Here is a 17,875-nt window from a genome sequence, read left to right on the forward strand (position 1 = left end):
ATAGAGCACCTGCCCGGGAGTCAGGAGTACCTGAGTTCAAATACGGCCTCAGACATTTGACTAGCTGTGTGACCCTTGGCAAGTCACTTAACCCCAGTTGCCTCACCAAAAAAAAAAAAAAAAAAAGCTTTTAGAGACCATCCAACCTAACCCAAACCTGAGTAGGCATCTTTTCTGTACCTTTTCTGACAAGTGATCATTCAACCTTTGGTGTAAAACTGCAGTGGCCAGCAGCTTGCTATCTCCTGAAGAAATTCCTACTCTTAAGACAATTGTAATTATTAAAAGATTTGTACATACATAGAACCCAAATCTGTCCCTTGCTGACTTCCACCTGTTCTATTTCTAGTCTTTGGGGCCAAATCCTGGCTTTTCTTCTTATTAACAATGTGCTAGGGGGCAGCTAGGGGGCAGCTAGGTGGCGCAGTGGATAGAGCACCGGCCCTGGAGTCAGGAGTACCTGAGTTTGAATCCGGCCTCAGACACTTAATACTTAACTAGCTGTGTGACCCTGGGCAAGTCACTTAACCCCAATTGCCTCACTAAAAAAAAAAAAAAAAAAAAGTGATCTACAACAATGTGCTCTTGGGCAGGTTACTTCTCTCAGGGTCTCAGTTTCCTTTTCTAGAAAATAACATATTTGACCTACGTGGTCTCTAAGGTCTCATTCAGCTCTAAATCCTTTAAATCTAATATTTCTTCTACATGACAGGAAGCACTTGAAGAAAGTGATCATGTTTTTCTTGATAGGTTGGTAAATACTACAATGATAAATCAAAATCCTCCCCCCACCAGGGCCTTAAAAATACAGGTCCCATTCCCTCCTTTCTTACAAGCAAACAATTTAAATTCACCTAGGATTATAGGATCTGGAAATACAAGAAAACTTAGAGATCTTCTTTTCCAAGCCTTTCATACGATAGAGGAAGAAACCAAGGCCAAAATAGACCCAAGATCACACTTCCTGTTAATAGAATATCTCAGACTATTATACCAGATCTTTTCACTGCTAGTCCAGAGCTCTTTTCGCAACCTCATGGCTGCCTCTAGGAACCTGTTCAACTTATAGCCAGTACTGGCCTGTTTCCTCAATGTGGGTGTATCCTTGATTATTCAAATAATTTTAACAAGATTCAAATATAAGGAAACAGAGTCCTTTATTGTTAAACTTAACAGAAGAATTAAATACCATGCCTAAATGTTGATTTTTTTTCCCATTCCATAACATTGTTTTATTCAACATTTCTCTTTCTAATTAACATCACCCACTTTAGGAAGCAAGTGCAAACATAGGACAGGTTATGAGTTAATAAATTATTTTTACATCAAGTAATAAAATAGTAATTATGAAAATAATTTTACTGGGGATAGGGGAGAAATACAATATGCATTGTTTTTGTTTTTAAATAATACAACCATTTGTACTTCAAATCGAGTCCAGGAGATAATTATCATTTCTTGGATAATATGAAAAAACCCCAACAAACCCAAACCCAGTTCCCATTTGGAGAGTTACAAAGGGAACTGTTAATTTCAGTGACCACTGTCTAGCTGGCTATGCTGAACTAGCCAGTCTTTATTTGAACTGGTGCCTTTGAGGCAGAGAACTGTAGCAACATTCATTTTTTTTTAAAGTTGTGGGATGAAGTAGAACATAAACACATATCCTTTGAACAAAACCTCCAAAAATTACAGATGGACACAGGCCTGCCCGCTTTCTTGGTTTGGGCGACTAGGCTGGTATGCTTCCAGCTGAAGACTATTTTAAGGAAAGCCTCTCCACCATGGATACGTCTTCCTGGCAAGGAGGCGATAGCTCCATTGCCAACTTGACAGTTTGGATTGGCAAACCCTGGAAGGTGCCACAAAACTGGAGAGGCATCAGGTAGCGGCAAACGACAGACTGTCTAGCTCAGTTCTGAAGGACTCAGTAGTGGATCTGGCCACCTAGGAATGGATTTCTTGGCCACAGAGACACAAGAAACAACTTTAAAAGGTGTGGAGGGGCTTGGGGACCTTTGATGGTAGAGAAGCACCCAATGACAAAACAAACAGACAAATAAACAAAAACATGTATCAGCTTAAGCACCAAACCCAGTTCTCTGGGTAAAAGAGATAATTCACTAAATGGTTGTTGAATTAATTTGAAATTGAATTTGTCCCTAGATAGGCTCCTTTGAAGATGACCCTGGACCTGTGGAAACCTGGGTAGAGGTGGTATAGTCTTGTGAGGGGAATGTTACAAAATTGGAATATTTTCTCTGTTGACATTCATTTATTTAAATGTAAGTACTTGTTGAATAAGTATACTATTAAACAAACTGAATTCAACTCAGATAAGGGGCTTTAAGACTACATCATGTGAATATCAGTTGGAAGAACTGGAAATAGTTAAGCTGGAGAAGAAAAGACTAGGGAGAACATAGTAGCTATCTTCAAGAATCTTGTATTTCAGGGACTGTTATGTGGAAGGGAAATTAGATTCATTCTGGTTGGTCACAAAAGACAGAACCAAGAGAAACGGGTGGAAGTTATAGGGAAGCAGACTTAGGTTGGATTTAAGAAAAAAACAATCTTAACAAGAGCTTAACAAATATTTTTAAATCTTTTTAAAAAAATCTTAAGAAAGGGGCATCTAGGTGGCACAGTGGGTAGAGCACTGGCCCTGGATTCAGAAGGACCTGAGTTCAAATCCGACCTCTGACACTTAACAATTACCAGCTGTGTGACCCTGGGCAAGTCACTTAACCCCAATTGCCTCACACACACACACACACACACAAAAAAAACCCCTTAAGAAAAGTGGGATGGGCTGCCTCAGGCAAGAGCTGAAGGGAATTTGTGTATTCATGAGTAAATGGCTTTGAGGTCACTTTTGGCTCTGACATTCTAGGATTCTGAATTGAATATGTCACATATCCCTCCTGGAAATTAATGTCCATGGGGGCTGGAATTTTTGTATTTAAAATTCATATATCTCCCATTGCTCAGAACATTGTTCTACACACAGGGAAAGTTTACTATTAAACTATTAGACTGCAAAGTTCTCAAGGATGGAGACTGTTAGAGGGAGACATAAGTATGGTGGAAAGAGTACTAGATTTTTACTTAAAACACCTGAGTCTGGATCCCAGCCCTGACACTTATTAACTATTTGACCTTGGTTAAGTTATATGACCTCATGGGCCTCATCTTATCCTGTATAAAATAATGGAGTTGATCAAGATGATCACTAAGATCCCTTCCAGGAATAAATATTGAACAATTATTTAAAGAATAATTCTGTGTAGGAGGGATTCTATTTCTTCAGTATTGCACTAGAATCCAGAATGTTTGAGAGGGGTCAAGCGTAGCTGGGATCCATAGATGGAAGTTATGGGGAGGCAGATTTTAATCCATCATATAAGTAAAAATTTCCTAACAATAAGAGCTATGCAAAAATGGGAATGCACTGCCTTGTGAGGTAGTGAGTTCCCAGTCACTTGAAGCTTCCAAAGAGAGACCAAATAACCCTGTTGGGGAGGCTGCCAAGGGGAGTCATGCATGGTGCAGGTGGTTGTACTAGATCGTCTCTAAGGTCCCTTCTAACTAATCATGACATGATGACTTAGCTTGCTTTCTTCCTCAGAACTGAGCCAGAGTTCCCATGTTGAAGGTGCTTAATAAATATCGAATTCAATTATTTCAAATGTGGAACTATCTTGAGATGACATGGGTGTGGGGGGGCAGTGAAGGCTTTCTATTTATAACTTATTCAAAGTGCAAAGTTCAATCGACCGATTGTCCTAAATGGTCTGCATACCCTGTTTCCAGAATGTTTTTAGAAAATGCTTCCCAGATTACCGTTAGTATGCTTGAGCCTTGAAACAGGCAGAATATATACTTCAAAACCACCTAAACAGTCCAACAGGAAGCCCCAAGAGAAATAATAGATCCCTTGTGAGGACAGCTAAGTGACGCAGTGGATAAAGCACCGGCCCTGGATTCAGGAGGACCTGAGTTCAAATCAGGCCTCAGACACTTGACACTTACTAGCTGTGTGACCCTGGGCAAGTCACTTAACCCTCATTGCCCCTCCCTACCCCCCAAATAGGTCCCTTGTAAAGTTTTGTGATCAGGATGTTCTCCTGCTCCAGTTAGTAGAAGTGTTAAATCCAGGGCCCATAAAACCCCGACCAAGTTTCAGGCCGACAAATCCCAAGGTTCTTATTCCAGCAGAAGGCTGTCCTGGCTCTGACATTCACTTGCTGTGTGATCTTGAACAAGCCCCTTCATCTCTATATACCTGAGTCTTCTCAGCTGCAAAATGAAGGAGCTGGAGTTCACCTTGATCCGATGACATCTGGAATAGTGTGTTCAGCCCTGGGTACCACATTTTAGGAAGGATAGTGACAAGCTAGATCACAGTGTGACCAAGATGGAAAGGGGACTGGAGACTAAGCTATCCAAAGATCACCTGGAGGAATTGAGGGTGAAGAAAAGAAGACACCTAATTGCTGTTTTCAGGTGTCTGAAGGATAATCATGTAGAAGAGGGTTGGGCTTGTTCTTCTTGGTCTCAAAGGATAGAACTGGGAGCATTCAATGTAAGATGCATCCAAGCAGATTTAAGCTTGATGGAAAGAAAATCTTTACAACAATTTAGAACTGTCCCAAAGTGGAAATGGCTGTCTTAGGAGGTAGTGAGCTCCCCATCACTGGGGGTCTTCTAAGCACAGACTGGATAACCACGTGTGGGGAAACCTGTAGTGTGACTTTCTGCTCAGGTAGGGGTTGAACTACATGACAACTGAGATCCATTCCAACTCTGAGATTTTGTGGCTCAATGATACCTTTCAACTCTGTCTATGACTTAGTGAATCTACAAGAAGAGGAGGTTTCTCAGTTGACTCAATGTATCCTTTTGACACTTGTAGAAATGGCTAAATGTCTGGGTTCTGGTCAGTAACTCAGCACATATTGGTCTGATAGAACTGTATGTTCAAAGGACAGCTCAGGCTGAAGGGATTTCATGAAAGGGGATCCAACATGGCATCTCGTGTCCAAAGGCTCTGAAGTGGACATGGTTTATCAACATGAACAATTTCTTGTCCGTTATGCACTTCACTATGGCCACACTCCTATAGCCCAGTTCTCCACTTGCTTGGTGAGTACTGTGAGTGACCCAGGGTAGAGGTGTTCCCTATAGGTAAAAGGGGAGACCAATCCCACCCCAATCTCCAAGAGACATTTAAAAAAATTCAAGAGGCAGAACAATGTAGTGGTAAGAATAATGGATCTGGAGCCAGATGACTTGGATTTGAATTTGCTAGTCTTGTGATTTTGGTCAAGTCACCTCTCCTCTTCTTCTCCAGGCCTTAGATTCTTCTTCTCAGAAATGGGGATAATAATTCTTGCACTACCTACCTCACAGGGCTGTTTTGGGGAAAGCGGTTGTAAACTTTAAAGCACTAGAGAAATATGAGTTGTTATCATCATCATCATCGATTCTTCCTTGAGCATGACTTGCAGCACTGTTTGCCATAAAACTTGTGGTTGCAGACGCCATGTTGGGGAACCAGATGGCACCAACTGAAGAAATCCACACAAGGTGGCTCATCTAAAATGAGAAAGTGCCAGTTAAATTATTGCCAGGGGTCTCTGGTCATTTTTCTTAGAGACAAACTCGTACTTGTAATTATTGGGACCTAGTTTTGATTGTGATGCCCCAAATCTCCACCCTTCTAGAGAGGCAACTATATTCCAGTAGAAATATTTCTGTCCTCAGAATCAGAAATATTGGATTACAATCTCAGCTTTGCCACAAACTTGCTGTGTGGGTTTGAGATATATGGTGACTAGGGTACCTTCCATTCTGTGTTCTAAGGTTGTTTCCAACTGTGACATTCAAGGTCCCTTTTACTTTGGGTATTGTTAAGTTCTAAAGTGTCATCTATCTTATTAGGTCACTTTGTTTCTGACCTTCTCTGGTCCAAGGTCTCTTCCAGCTGGGACATTCTATACCCTAAGGTTTATAAGTTCCAAGATGTGTTGTCCCTCTTATCAGATCATTTTATTTCTGATCCCTCATCTAAGGTCTCTCCCAGCTGTGACATTCTATGGCCTGATGTTTTCTCTAACTCTGAGGCATTGTGTTCCAAGTTCTGAGGTCTCTGACAACTTTCCAAGCCCTTCATAACCTGACCCCTTCTTACCTTTCCAGTCTTCTTATACATTCTATGATGCAGCAACACTGACCTTTGCACTAGACCCACTCCCCAGGGTAACATAGGTATTTAGATAGTTCTGGTACTACAAAATGTAAGTTGCGGTTATTATCATTCCAATAAAGTCTTCCTTTTGTGCCATGTCATGGTGAAGAAGGCACTCTAAGTTCTCCAAAGTTAAGCTAGAGCAAGTGAGGGACTTTTTTTAAGGATGGAAGAGACATGGGCATGACTATAGGCAAGAGGGAAGCAGCCAGTAGAAAGGAAGAAATTAAAAATTATTGAGAGAGAAGGGATGATAGATGGGGCAATTTCCACACATACAATATATTCTTAATGTTTGATCAGTGAAAAAGGGCAAAGTTTTAAATAGACTAACAGAATTCTAGAACATATTGATACAAATCAAATTATCCTGAGAAATATTTTCTTCTAAAATAATGAACTAGCCCAATTCAAGTGCAGGGTTTGTTACCTCTATTCATAGGTAGAGGGCAAAAATTTGTATTACAGGCTCTGACTGCTGATGGCTTTTGGTGAATCAGACAACTGGCTGTAGGCCGACCTTGCTGGAGACACTGCACTGTTCGGGTCTGTAGGCCACCTCCACATGTCACTGTGCACTGTAAAAGGGGAAAAAAAACCATGGAGAGTCAGTAGAAGTAAAATGATGATCTCTCTGGATGATTAGCAGGGGGAGAATGATTAGGAAAAGGAGATAAAGAAGAGGATGAAGAAGAGGAGGAGAAAGAAGACATGGAGGAGGAGAGGAGGAGGAGAAAGAAGAGAAGGTAGAAGAGGAGGAGGAGAAGGAAAAGGGAAGGAAGAAGAGGAGAAAGTAAAAGAGGAGAAAGAGAAGGAAAAGAGGAGAAGAGAAGGTAAAAGAGGAAGAGGAGGAGGAAGGAAAGGAGGAAGAAAAGGAAAAGAAGCAGCAGAAGGAAGAAGAGAAGGAAGAAAAGGAGGAGGAAAAGGAAGAGAGAAGGAAGATGAGGAGGAAGAAAAGGAGGGGGAAGAGAAAAAGAAGCAGCAGAAGGAAGAGGAGAAGGAGGAGGAGAAGGAAAAGAGAAGGAAGAAGGGAAGGTAAAAGAGGAAGAGGAGGAGGAAGGAAAGAAGGAGGAGAAAAAAAAATTTTGGAATGCTTAAAATATCAAAGGTTAAAGGCCCCAGAGAAAATAAAATGTCAGAGCTGAAAGGGCACTGTTGTGGGCAGTTAAAATGTGCAAACAGGGAGACTTGAGCTAACTTCCCAGACTCCTTCAGCACTGGCCAGGACTGCTATAGTCCCAGCTCATGGCAGTTTGAATTAACTTTGTCCTCAGATGGATTGATTGGGTCCTTGCTGTGGGGGCCCTTTGGGCAAGCAGGTTAAAGAGGCTCTAAGACTCTGGCAATGAGTTCTGGAGGCTCCAGGGAACTTCCTTGCACATTGCTCTTAACCTCCTAGCCAGGGCTTTTATTTGCTTTTATCTTCTTGTGACCTGCTTTTTAACTGCCCTGGGAACTGCTTTTACCTGAGGGCAGTTGAATTTCTTTTTATTAAATGGATTGTTTATTTAAACCCTCAGGCTCTGAGCTATCCATTATTTGAGACTATAAGCCAGGAGCAAGACAGGCCCTTAGAACATGGAGTGTCAGAAATAGTAGATGGGACCTTCAGAACTCACAACCTAACATTTTAGTGCTGGGTGGCAGGCAGTCAGACCTTTAGGGGCTTTTAGAATATGAATTGATCATCTATAATATAAATGGGTAGGATCTTAGGGATCATCTGGTCTAGCCCCTTCATTTTATAAAGAAACTGGGATGCCAAGAGGGGAAGTTACTTGCCTAATGTCAGCTCTTATTTATTTTTGTACACTCTGGAATGGCCTAGTACATTGCTTTTCCCATCCTATCATTAGGCTATGGTCCTCCTCAAATGCTGGTCTCTTGGATGACTAAGAGGAGAAGAAGGAGGAGAAGGAGGAGAAATAATGATGTGTTTACATGAGCCATTTTATAATAGCTAGGCATATCTGTCCCATTACTATTGTTCCAAACAGAGAATGTTTTTCAAAGATTTATGATCAATTCCACAAGTGACATAGCCTAGCAAAAAGAACCCTGGATTTGGATTCAGAAAACCTGTTTCTTATCAATTATGTGACCCCTGGCAAGTTGTTTTCCCCTGAGTTGCAATTTCTCCATCAGTAAGATGAGGCAGTTGGACTAGATGGCTTCTGTCTAGTCTAACCCTAAAGAAAAGGATGAAATTTTAAATGTCTTGGCCAAACGCAATATGTCTGCTGTCTAGAGGGATGGGCATCCCATTCCTGTTCTCAGGAATGTAGAGACAACTGCAGGTACAACTAGTAATTAATCACACCGGATTAAAATAAACCCAGGTAATCCTTGCACATGCAACAGCCCGACTCCTCACTGAGAAAAAAAAATTGGGGGTGCTCTGAAGCGGAGGAGGTGATGAGGTGCCCAGACTGTGAGCTCTCATTGTCAACCCCGGTAGTTCCTTCTGAGAGCCACAAACATCCCCAAGAAGACCCTCCTTGACTGTCTAAGGCTGGAGGTAGAAGCGATGGGAGGGGAGCCACTCAGTGCCAGAATCCAGTCCATTTTCTCAGAATAGTTCTGTCACACAGAACCCATCTGTCAGGGTATTTCTCCTCCTCCTCCTCCTCTTTTTTTTTTTTTTTGGCAGGGCAATGAGGGTTAAGTGACTTGCCCAAGGTCACACAGCTAGTAAGTGTCAAGTGTCTGAGGTTGGATTTGAATTTAGTCATCCTGAATCCAGGGCCGGTGCTTTATTCACTGTTCCACCTAGCTGCCCCCTGCTGTGAGTGAGATTTTCCCCATCCCTTAGTTATGAGATTTAATATAGTTATAAGTGATTTAATTAAGAATAATCAGAATATTAACTAAAATTGTGATTTATTATATTTCGATATCTTATTTTAATTGTATTAGTAGATTGTCTCTCTTCTTACCACTTAGTAATGTCAGATGATACTTTCCACTGTTAAGCATTAAGTAATATCACAAGATACAATAGTCCATAATACTATATTTTAGAAACCACAAGTGTTATTCTTGACTCAGGGGGGTCATCCAGCTCACTAGTGATATATTTGATTAGAAGTGATCATGCAGGGGTAGCTAGGTGGCACAGTGGATAGAGCACTAGCACTGGAGTCAGGAGGACCTGAGTTCAAATCTGGCCTCAGACACTTAACACTTACTAGCTGTATGACCCTGGGCAAGTCACTTAACCCTAATTGTCTCACCAAAAAAAAAAAAACAAAAAAGAAGAAGAAGAAGTGATCATGCAGCTTATGACCCTGTTGCCACAAGAAGGCTGATATGAGTAATGGAAAATGCTGACATTTGTCATGTAGGCAGTTCCTCTATTTCCTAATAAGATGCTTTAATTTTAGATACTTTTTAATTACGATTGTACAGAAGCATTCAAGCTCTGGGAGGGGTATAAAACCCGTTGATTTTGTAATTCAGGGTCTTTCAGGTCCAACCCCTAACTGATCAGCTTTGTTGTGAGACGAGGCCTTCTCTCAATAAACCTATTTTCTATGGCTTGGAGACTTTGTTGTTTCTGTTCCTCCATTGGACTTAGAAATTTTCCTGACACTGCCAGGGTATTTCTAGGAGCAAGTCTTAGCCTGGTGGTGCTCTTTCCTCTGTCACTGCCAAGTATTTTCAGTGAGGCCCAGCACTGTCACTAGCTGTGCAACCTGAAGCATTATTTTATTCCTGGACGACAGGATTTGACTCTAAGTCTGGCTCCTCTTTCTTCAAATGCAGGTTGAATAGGTGTCCTGTAAGGTCTCTTTCAGCTCTGATATTCTTGGATTCTAGGAACCCATTAGCCCTGGCTTGGGAATTAGGAGAAGCGACCTTCAATTCTGGGTTTGCTACTCACCACCTGTGTGACCACTAGCAAGTCAATTCCACTGTCTAGGTCTCAGGATCCTCATGTATAAAATGAGGCAGATGGCACAGAGCAGGGGGTTCTTAACCTTTCATGTACTGTGGACCTCTTTGGCAGTCTGAGGAAGCCTAGGGGCCCCTTCTTAGATGAATGTTCTTAAATAATTGAAAGAAATGTTTGAGGCTAGTGAAAATAAGGATGTATTTTTCCCCCATCCAAGTTTACAAACCACCTGAAACCTATCCATAGACTACTTATGGGTTAATTACCCCTGGATTAAATCATCTTTAAGAAGTCTTCTAATGGTGTATGAGAACCTAATCACAGCTCTACCTTTTGTGCTTTGCACACAGTAGGCAATTAATAAATGTTTGTTATATTCAACTGAATAGCTCTTTCTGATATAGGCCTCTCCCAGCAGTCCCCAACCTTGCTATATAGCCTTACCCACAAGCTGCTGGATGGTCAGTATGACTATTTCTGAGGGAGGAATAATGATCCTTATGAGAGAGAAGGAAGGAATCCTTCAACAAGCTTCTAAAAGTCCTTGGCTATAAGCTGAAAGACTAGTTTAACCGAGAAAGTCTGAGGAGGTGAGATCTCTAGACTGGCAGTTAGAAGAAGAGGCTTTGAGTCCTGGCCCTGTCGTTAATTTGCTATATTACCTTCTAGGAGTCTCATCCCCTCTCCGGGCCTCGGGATCCACATCCACAGTAGAACTTGTTGAATCAAAGCTGGGATTCAAACCTATAGGTATCTTGTAACATCCAATTCCCTACCCTTCCTGTTCCACCAGGCTGCCCCTCCAACCCGTATCTATATCAACATAATGTACTATTTATTAGACATGGAAAAGGGTGACCTACCTGTTGCCAAGGGGAAGAATACCACCGGGCTACCAGGGTGGACCTAATGGCCACTGGGCAAGCTCCTTGGTGACAAGCCTCCTCCAGGTCTACCTCTGGTTTCTTGATGTGACGACATCTGCGCTCAGGGAAAGTCATCAGTTTTCCTGGCAGGCCTTTCTCGCTGCACTGGACCACCCTCTTCTTTATGCCCGGACCACAGGATGCAGAGCACTAGAGGACAAGAGTAGGGGGTGAGAAAATGATAGTCCCACTCAACTATTATTCCCCAATGAACTGGAATGATTTGGTTTCACCCCATGTTTGTATTGTGGTAAAAATTATTTTTTGTAAAGATTAATATTGGAAGTTTTAGGTGAATCATTTGAGAGATTGCGCATGCTACTGAAGCAGCTTTTGAAGGACCTTCCTTTTGGGGAAGAGAACTCAAGGAACTTCCGGGAAGCCAATTTAAAAGTGAGGGCAGGAACGGAAGTTCGGTCTCTCTGGTGGCGAATTTAGCAGCGACAGAGTGGGATTGAAAGGAGTGCATGTGGTTTGGTGTTCAGTCTTTTCATGGGTTCGCGGTCTGGCAGGCAGTTTGGGATTTGGTGAGTTTTATAAAGGAATAGACTAAGCTTAGATCTAAGATTATTCATTTGTATTTCTCTTTCCTTATTTCCCTAATTGGTTTCAGCTCTTGTTGTCTAATTAATTCCCAAGCAATAAAAAAAAAAAAAAACTGATCCCTCACAGATTAAAGCTCAGGGGCTCCTTTTTCTTATTGGTTTGTGATATATATATATATATATATATATGTGTGTGTGTGTGTGTGTGTGTGTGTGAGTGTGTATAAAAGGGAAAGTTTAAAGGGGGAGATTAATGCTCTGTATATCCAATTTGGCTCTCACAGTATAATTCAAGGAGGTAAAAGATTCAGAGAGCTTTCTATAAGAAAGCCTTTCCTGACCCCACCCCCACCCCAAACTGCTAGTATCCTGCCTCTCAAACTACCTTGCATTTATCTAATTGCATTGTAGATATTGATCTTTATGTGCATTACAAGTATGTTGTATTCATTTATTTTTATATAAAATGAATTTTTTTCATTTTATATAAAATTAATGAAGCATAAAAGATGTCTGAGCTACACAGCATCTTAGAAAAAAGCTAGTCCAGCCTTCTCAATTTTAGATGAGGAAACAGGTTTTAATGAACTTGCTCAGGGTCAAATGCCATTAGTAAGTAGGTCTCCTATATCCCAGTTTAACTTTACTCTACGTGACATGATATACAAGTAGATATTGTAACAGCAAATGTAGGATTAGCATGATGCTGATCACTGGAAGATAAGCAAGAACAGCTGCCTGTCACTTATTGGGACAGGAAAGAAGGGAGTTGGCATGGAAGCCTCCAGTCCACCAGACTTTTATAAGCCTTTCCCAGAAATAAAAATGAAGTCCAAGATCCTACCTCACTCCAAGAGGAAACCACCCACTGAAGACGGTCATTCCTGGGGCAGCGGCCTAGCACACAGCCTTCATGGGCTTCTGGCTTTGGGGCAGAGCCACACATGTTGTCTGGTAGGACATCACCTCTGGCAGGACTTTGACAATAGACTTCCCGCTTCTTCACCCCTCGCCCACAGGTCTTGGAACACTTTGAAGAGATAATTGCACATTCAACAGGCTCTAGTGTGTACGGGTTAAAATAGTGTCACAATATATGTGACCCCCAAACTCCAAGTATATTAGTGTTATGGGGTTGGGACATATCAAGGAATCTGGGACTATTAAAGTTTAAACTGGCCAGCTAAACTAAAGGACATGGGTCTGGGGTAACACTCCTTGAGAAGCCAAGCTATCAGGAGGGACACACCAAACAAGTAAGGAAGATAAGCCCATGAGGGGTGGCTGCTGCCTGATCAGCACCAGAGACAGAGACAACTCCAGAAGTCAGGACCACCACCCCTCCCTCAAGCTTCCCCCCCCCAAAGGGAACTTTACATTGTCAGGTGGTCACCCCATCAGCCCACCCCATCTACCATCTATAAAAGCTTTTGCCTTTCTTCTGTTTGAGGAGATAGGTATCTCAGAGAATCATGTCTCTGAACCATCTCCCCTTGAGAGAAGTCCTTGACTTCTCTCTTGGTTCCTTTATCTAGCTCCTAAATAAAAGATTATTTTATTCTAATTGGATTTGTGTGTGAGAGGGTGTAATTTTTTAAAGAGGAATACCTAAGGACCCCCCATCACCAATTCCCTGTGACATTAGGAACTCCACCCCCAACAGAAGTCTCTTAATCAACAAATTCAATGCTTTGAACAAAATTATTGGGGAGAAAATACAACACATTTTTTCTTGGCTGAGATTTAATATCAACATATGCAAAGATTCGTGATCTCAAGACTATTGAAGAACCAGCCCTAGAATCTAGGTCTTCTGATGCTCAATCCAGCGCTTTGGCCTTTATATGATGCAGTCACTAGCTTCAGTGCTCGTGGGAAATTTCTGAGACCTTGTGATTTTTAAGAAATTGAGCATTTTGAGACTAAAATGGGGATATCCTTTACAAGGTCAAACCATCAGACATCAGTAGGAGTTTGGATAAGAGGGCATGGGGAGGATTTTCCAGCTATCTCTGGGAGCTCCTGCAGCTTTGTCTCCCACCCTTCCCCCATAGGAATGAGAAGAATTCAAATCCAGCGATCCCTCAGGGAGGAACGGTCCACACTGGTGCCTGCTTGCTGGCAAGAAGCCAAAAGAAAGTTTTGTATGCTCTGAGGCTTTTTTTTTTTTTCCTGAAGCACAAACCATGGTCTTGTCAGTGAATAGATCTTTAGCTAAGAAGATAGGACACCTATTCTCCAGACATGACTCTGCTATTGATTAGCTGTGTGACCTTGGCTAAGTCCCTTGCCTGCTTTGAGGCCTCAGCATCCTCCTCTATAAGTTGAGGTACATGGACTAAATGATATCTAAGGTCCTTCCCAGTTTTTCATACTCTATATTCCATCATCCCCTGTACTGTAATTAATGACTGGCATTGCTATAGCTTATAAGCAGTAAAGTGCTTAAAGCACATGCATTATAGCATGACCCTTCTTTACCCTGTATCTGTGGTCTTTTCAGGTGCCATCCTCCATGCCTGGAATGCTCTCACTCCTCATCTCTTCCTCCTACCTTCTTCAACTTCCTTTAAGACTCAGGTCTTTGCAGACACTTCATATCCCTCCTCCCCCACAACTAGTGCCTTCTCTCTGGGACTCTGAGATGACCTTCCATTGACACTATAGGTATCTTTTTATGTACCACTTTTTGCATGTTGCTTCCCTCTTTAGAATGTGAATCACTTGAAGGTAAGGACTTTCCTTTGCCTTTTTGCTGTATCGCCAGCGCTTAGCACAGTGCCTGACATATGATAAGCTCTTAATAAACGCTTATTGACTTGATTCGACGATGGTCTATTTCTTAAGGTTTCTTCCTACTCTTATAGTCTAGGAGTCTAAGAGATTTAATAAGTCAAGAAGTAATAGGATATAACAATTCCCTGGTGCTCAGGATTTTCAAAAGAAATGCCTTTATTTCCAACATCATAAGCTGATGTTGCATTGAAACATAGCATATGTGTGGTCCAATTTTATTGAAATATTCATAGGCTCTATAGAGTTTGATTTAAATGCCAACCACCATGTAGCAGAATTGGCTGACTTTATACTGCATACCAGAGTGGGTGCCTAGATGTGTCTGAGGTGACCTATATAATAAAGAGTGTCCTGGACTGTCAGGCAATCTGGGTTCTGTTCATGACCCTGTCATTGATTGTCTTACCTCAAGCAAGCCCTTTACCTTCTCTGAGCCTCGGCTTTTCCCTGTATAAAGGCATTAGGACTAAGGAGTCATTGTGGTATAGTAGAAAGAACACTGGCTCTGGATTCAGAGGACACGGGTACAAATTCTGCCTCATACTTTTTACCTGCGTGTCATTGAGGAAGTCATTTAGTCTCCCTGAGCCTCTATTTCCCTCATCTCTAAAATGAGAGGGTTGGACTAGGTGGTGTTTGAAGTCCTTTTAGATCTATAATTCTGGGACTGTAAGATCTTCAAGGTCCCTTAGTATATGCTTTAAGAAGTAGACTTGGAGGGGCAGCTAGGTGGCACAGTGGATAAAGCACCGGCCCTGGATTCAGGAGGACCTGAGTTCAAATCTGGCCTCAGACACTTGACACTTACTAGCTGTGTGGCTCTGGGCAAGTCACTTAACCCCCATTGCCCCACAAAAAACAAAAAAAAAAAGAAAACCAAAAACCAAAGCAAACAAACAAAAAAAGAAGTAGACTTGGGAAGTTCCCTCCTCTCATTGACTGCAGATGATCAAAGATTGTAGATACCTGATATAGCTTTGAAATTGGGGACTAGGGCATAATCCATACTGCCTGCTCTGGGTTAGTGATTCCTCTGTTCCTGACCTTTCTTCCCCTGAGTCCTCAGAAACATCAAAAAGATTCATTAATTGGCTGTTGACTCCAGACTAGGTGCCTCCTCCTCTCTCCAACAAGCAGCAACCTGATATATCCCCCCGCCTTTTACCTTCCCCAAGGTCAAACTCCATATAACTTCCTGTGTAAGCTCAAGGACTCTCACTGAATCACAGAATTTAGCACTAGAAAAGAATGTAGAGGTTATCTTGTTCAACTCTTTCATTTTTCATTTCACACAGATGAGGAAATTGATCCTGAGAGGATGTGATTTACACAAGAGCCAACCATCATTAGTGAAAAACAGAGCTGAGATCCCAAACCTGATCATCCCACCCAAATCCACTTCTCTTTCAATACCATGTTATCTTGCTGCAGAATGCAAGAGCCAGGAGGATATTAGAACATAAGCCAGCAGAACTGGAAGAGACCCTCACCTCTCCCTTACTTGGAGAGAGGAATGCCCTCAATGCAAGATGCCTGGCAAGTGGTCTTCCAGTCAATAGATCAATTTCAGTTTTGTCTTTGTATACAGAGTGCATAATTGGTGCTTATTACATGATGATGATAACTATTTTCTTGTCCAGTCAAGTCAGTCAGTCAGTCAGTCAGTCAACTAGCATTAAGTACCTACTATGTGTCACACACTAGAGATACAAAGAAAGCCCCCCCAAGGTCAAATATTCTTCAAATGTTTTTCATCTGTTCTAATTTTGGAGCCTCACCATGCTCCTGATCTTCCTTTGAAGTGCCCGAAGTTGGACACATTTTTTTCTTTCTTCCCTCTTTCCTTACTGTGTCCTTGGTGCTTCTGGTGGTGGTGGAGAAATATAAGGCAACAAATGCTTATTTCTTACCTGAGACCAGGGACCAAGGCTCCATTCTGGGGGACAGGCATGGTTATTGCAGACTTGGATCTGGGATGGGGTGCTCACTGGGCACCGAGAATGTACTACAACCTCTTCCTTTTGGAAACTCCTTTTTTGGACACACTGAATAAGCCGGCTTTGCTGGCCTCCCCCACAGGATTTGCTGCAGGAACTCCATTCACCTGGGGCCCAACTATCAAGGGAAAAAGGCATTTGGGGATTAAGAAATTAAATCTATGAGAAGTCCAACAAAACTTCCTTAACATGAAAATGTAATCAATTCAACAAATATATATATGACTAGAAAAGGAAGTGATCCAGGCATGTAGCAACAGGAAGCATGAACAGTGTTGCAATGGCACCCAAGGGGTCTGTGATACACAGAAGGGTAAGAACTTCTGCTCTATGATAATTTGTTGAAAGATATGGATAAGGAATTTACTACATGAAATGATATGGAGGAATTGTTATTAGCATTGGTAAAAAAAAATCATTTATCCATTGAAATAAATGCTCTGTTGAACTGGGACACAAATATGATGACACAATCCCTGCCCTCAGAGAACTTACAATCTAATAAGGGATATGAAATGTGCACAGATAAGTATGTCACAAGGTAGAATAGAGCAAAGAGTAAAGAAGACATCTAGATATATTCTAAGAAATGTGAGAGGGGCAGCTAGGTGGTTCAGTGGATATTCATATTCATTGGCCCATGGATTCGGGAGGACCTGAGTTCAAATCTGGCCTCAGACACTTGACACTTACTAGCTGTGTGACCTTGGGCAAGTTACTTAACCCTCATTGCCCTTCAAAAAAAAAAGAAATGTGAGAGAAAAGGTAGGAGAGAGAAAGAGGTTTTTTGAAGAAGAGAAGATTCCATTTCTGTGCCACACAGACAATGAGCTAGGTCCAGAAGTGAACTGGAAGAGTTCAGGCTGTATCACAATTAGGAAACTGTGTGGCACTTTCAAACATTCTAAGCTGCCAAAGCCCATGTCTTTAATGCCTATATTCTCTCGCTGATACAACATGGCTGCAGATTATGAAATACCATAAACTCAGAGGAGTCAAGATTGGAGGTGACCAAAAGAGAAAGTTGTTGTCTGTTCTAGAAGAGGATCATGACACTGGGGAGATATAATGACTTATAGTGAATTGGATATAAGTGAAGGAGGGCTGTGCAAGGTCACCAACCTTACTCTCTCTTCCAGAGCCATCTGGGTCCAGTGGCAAGATATATATTGGCTCCAGATGTTTAAGGCAATTGGGGTTAAGTGACTTGCCCAGGGTCACACAGTTAGTAAGTATCTGAGATGAGATCTGAATTCAAGTCCTCCCAACTTCAGGGCCAGTACTCTTCCATTGAGCTTTTGGATTTGGAGTTATGGGAACGGATCTCCACTATTTACTACCTGTACAACCTTGGGTAAGTCAATTAACCCAAGTATCTAGAAAAGAAAGTGGTGATCACAAAGAGTCTACAGGTCATTCTGGAATAGCCTTTTTAATTTCTTTGAGGGGTCACTAAAATGGTAGAT

General features: G+C 41.8%; 1 protein-coding gene across 1 annotated transcript in view; it reads right to left on the reverse strand.

Moving 5' to 3' along the window:
- Positions 1-5,479: 5,479 nt before the first annotated feature.
- Positions 5,480-17,875, reverse strand: part of ADAMTS18 (ADAM metallopeptidase with thrombospondin type 1 motif 18) — a 187,818-nt gene continuing 175,422 nt past the window's right edge. Inside the window, exons 20-24 of the mRNA XM_043981146.1 lie at positions 16,323-16,527; positions 12,461-12,646; positions 11,009-11,221; positions 6,681-6,828; positions 5,480-5,598 (exon numbers count right to left, since the gene is read on the reverse strand). Of these exons, the coding sequence (XP_043837081.1) occupies positions 5,480-5,598; positions 6,681-6,828; positions 11,009-11,221; positions 12,461-12,646; positions 16,323-16,527 (871 nt within the window). The remainder of the gene's footprint in view (positions 5,599-6,680; positions 6,829-11,008; positions 11,222-12,460; positions 12,647-16,322; positions 16,528-17,875) is intronic.

This window comes from Dromiciops gliroides, chromosome 2 (assembly GCF_019393635.1).
Source record: "Dromiciops gliroides isolate mDroGli1 chromosome 2, mDroGli1.pri, whole genome shotgun sequence".
NCBI lineage: Eukaryota > Metazoa > Chordata > Mammalia > Microbiotheria > Microbiotheriidae > Dromiciops > Dromiciops gliroides.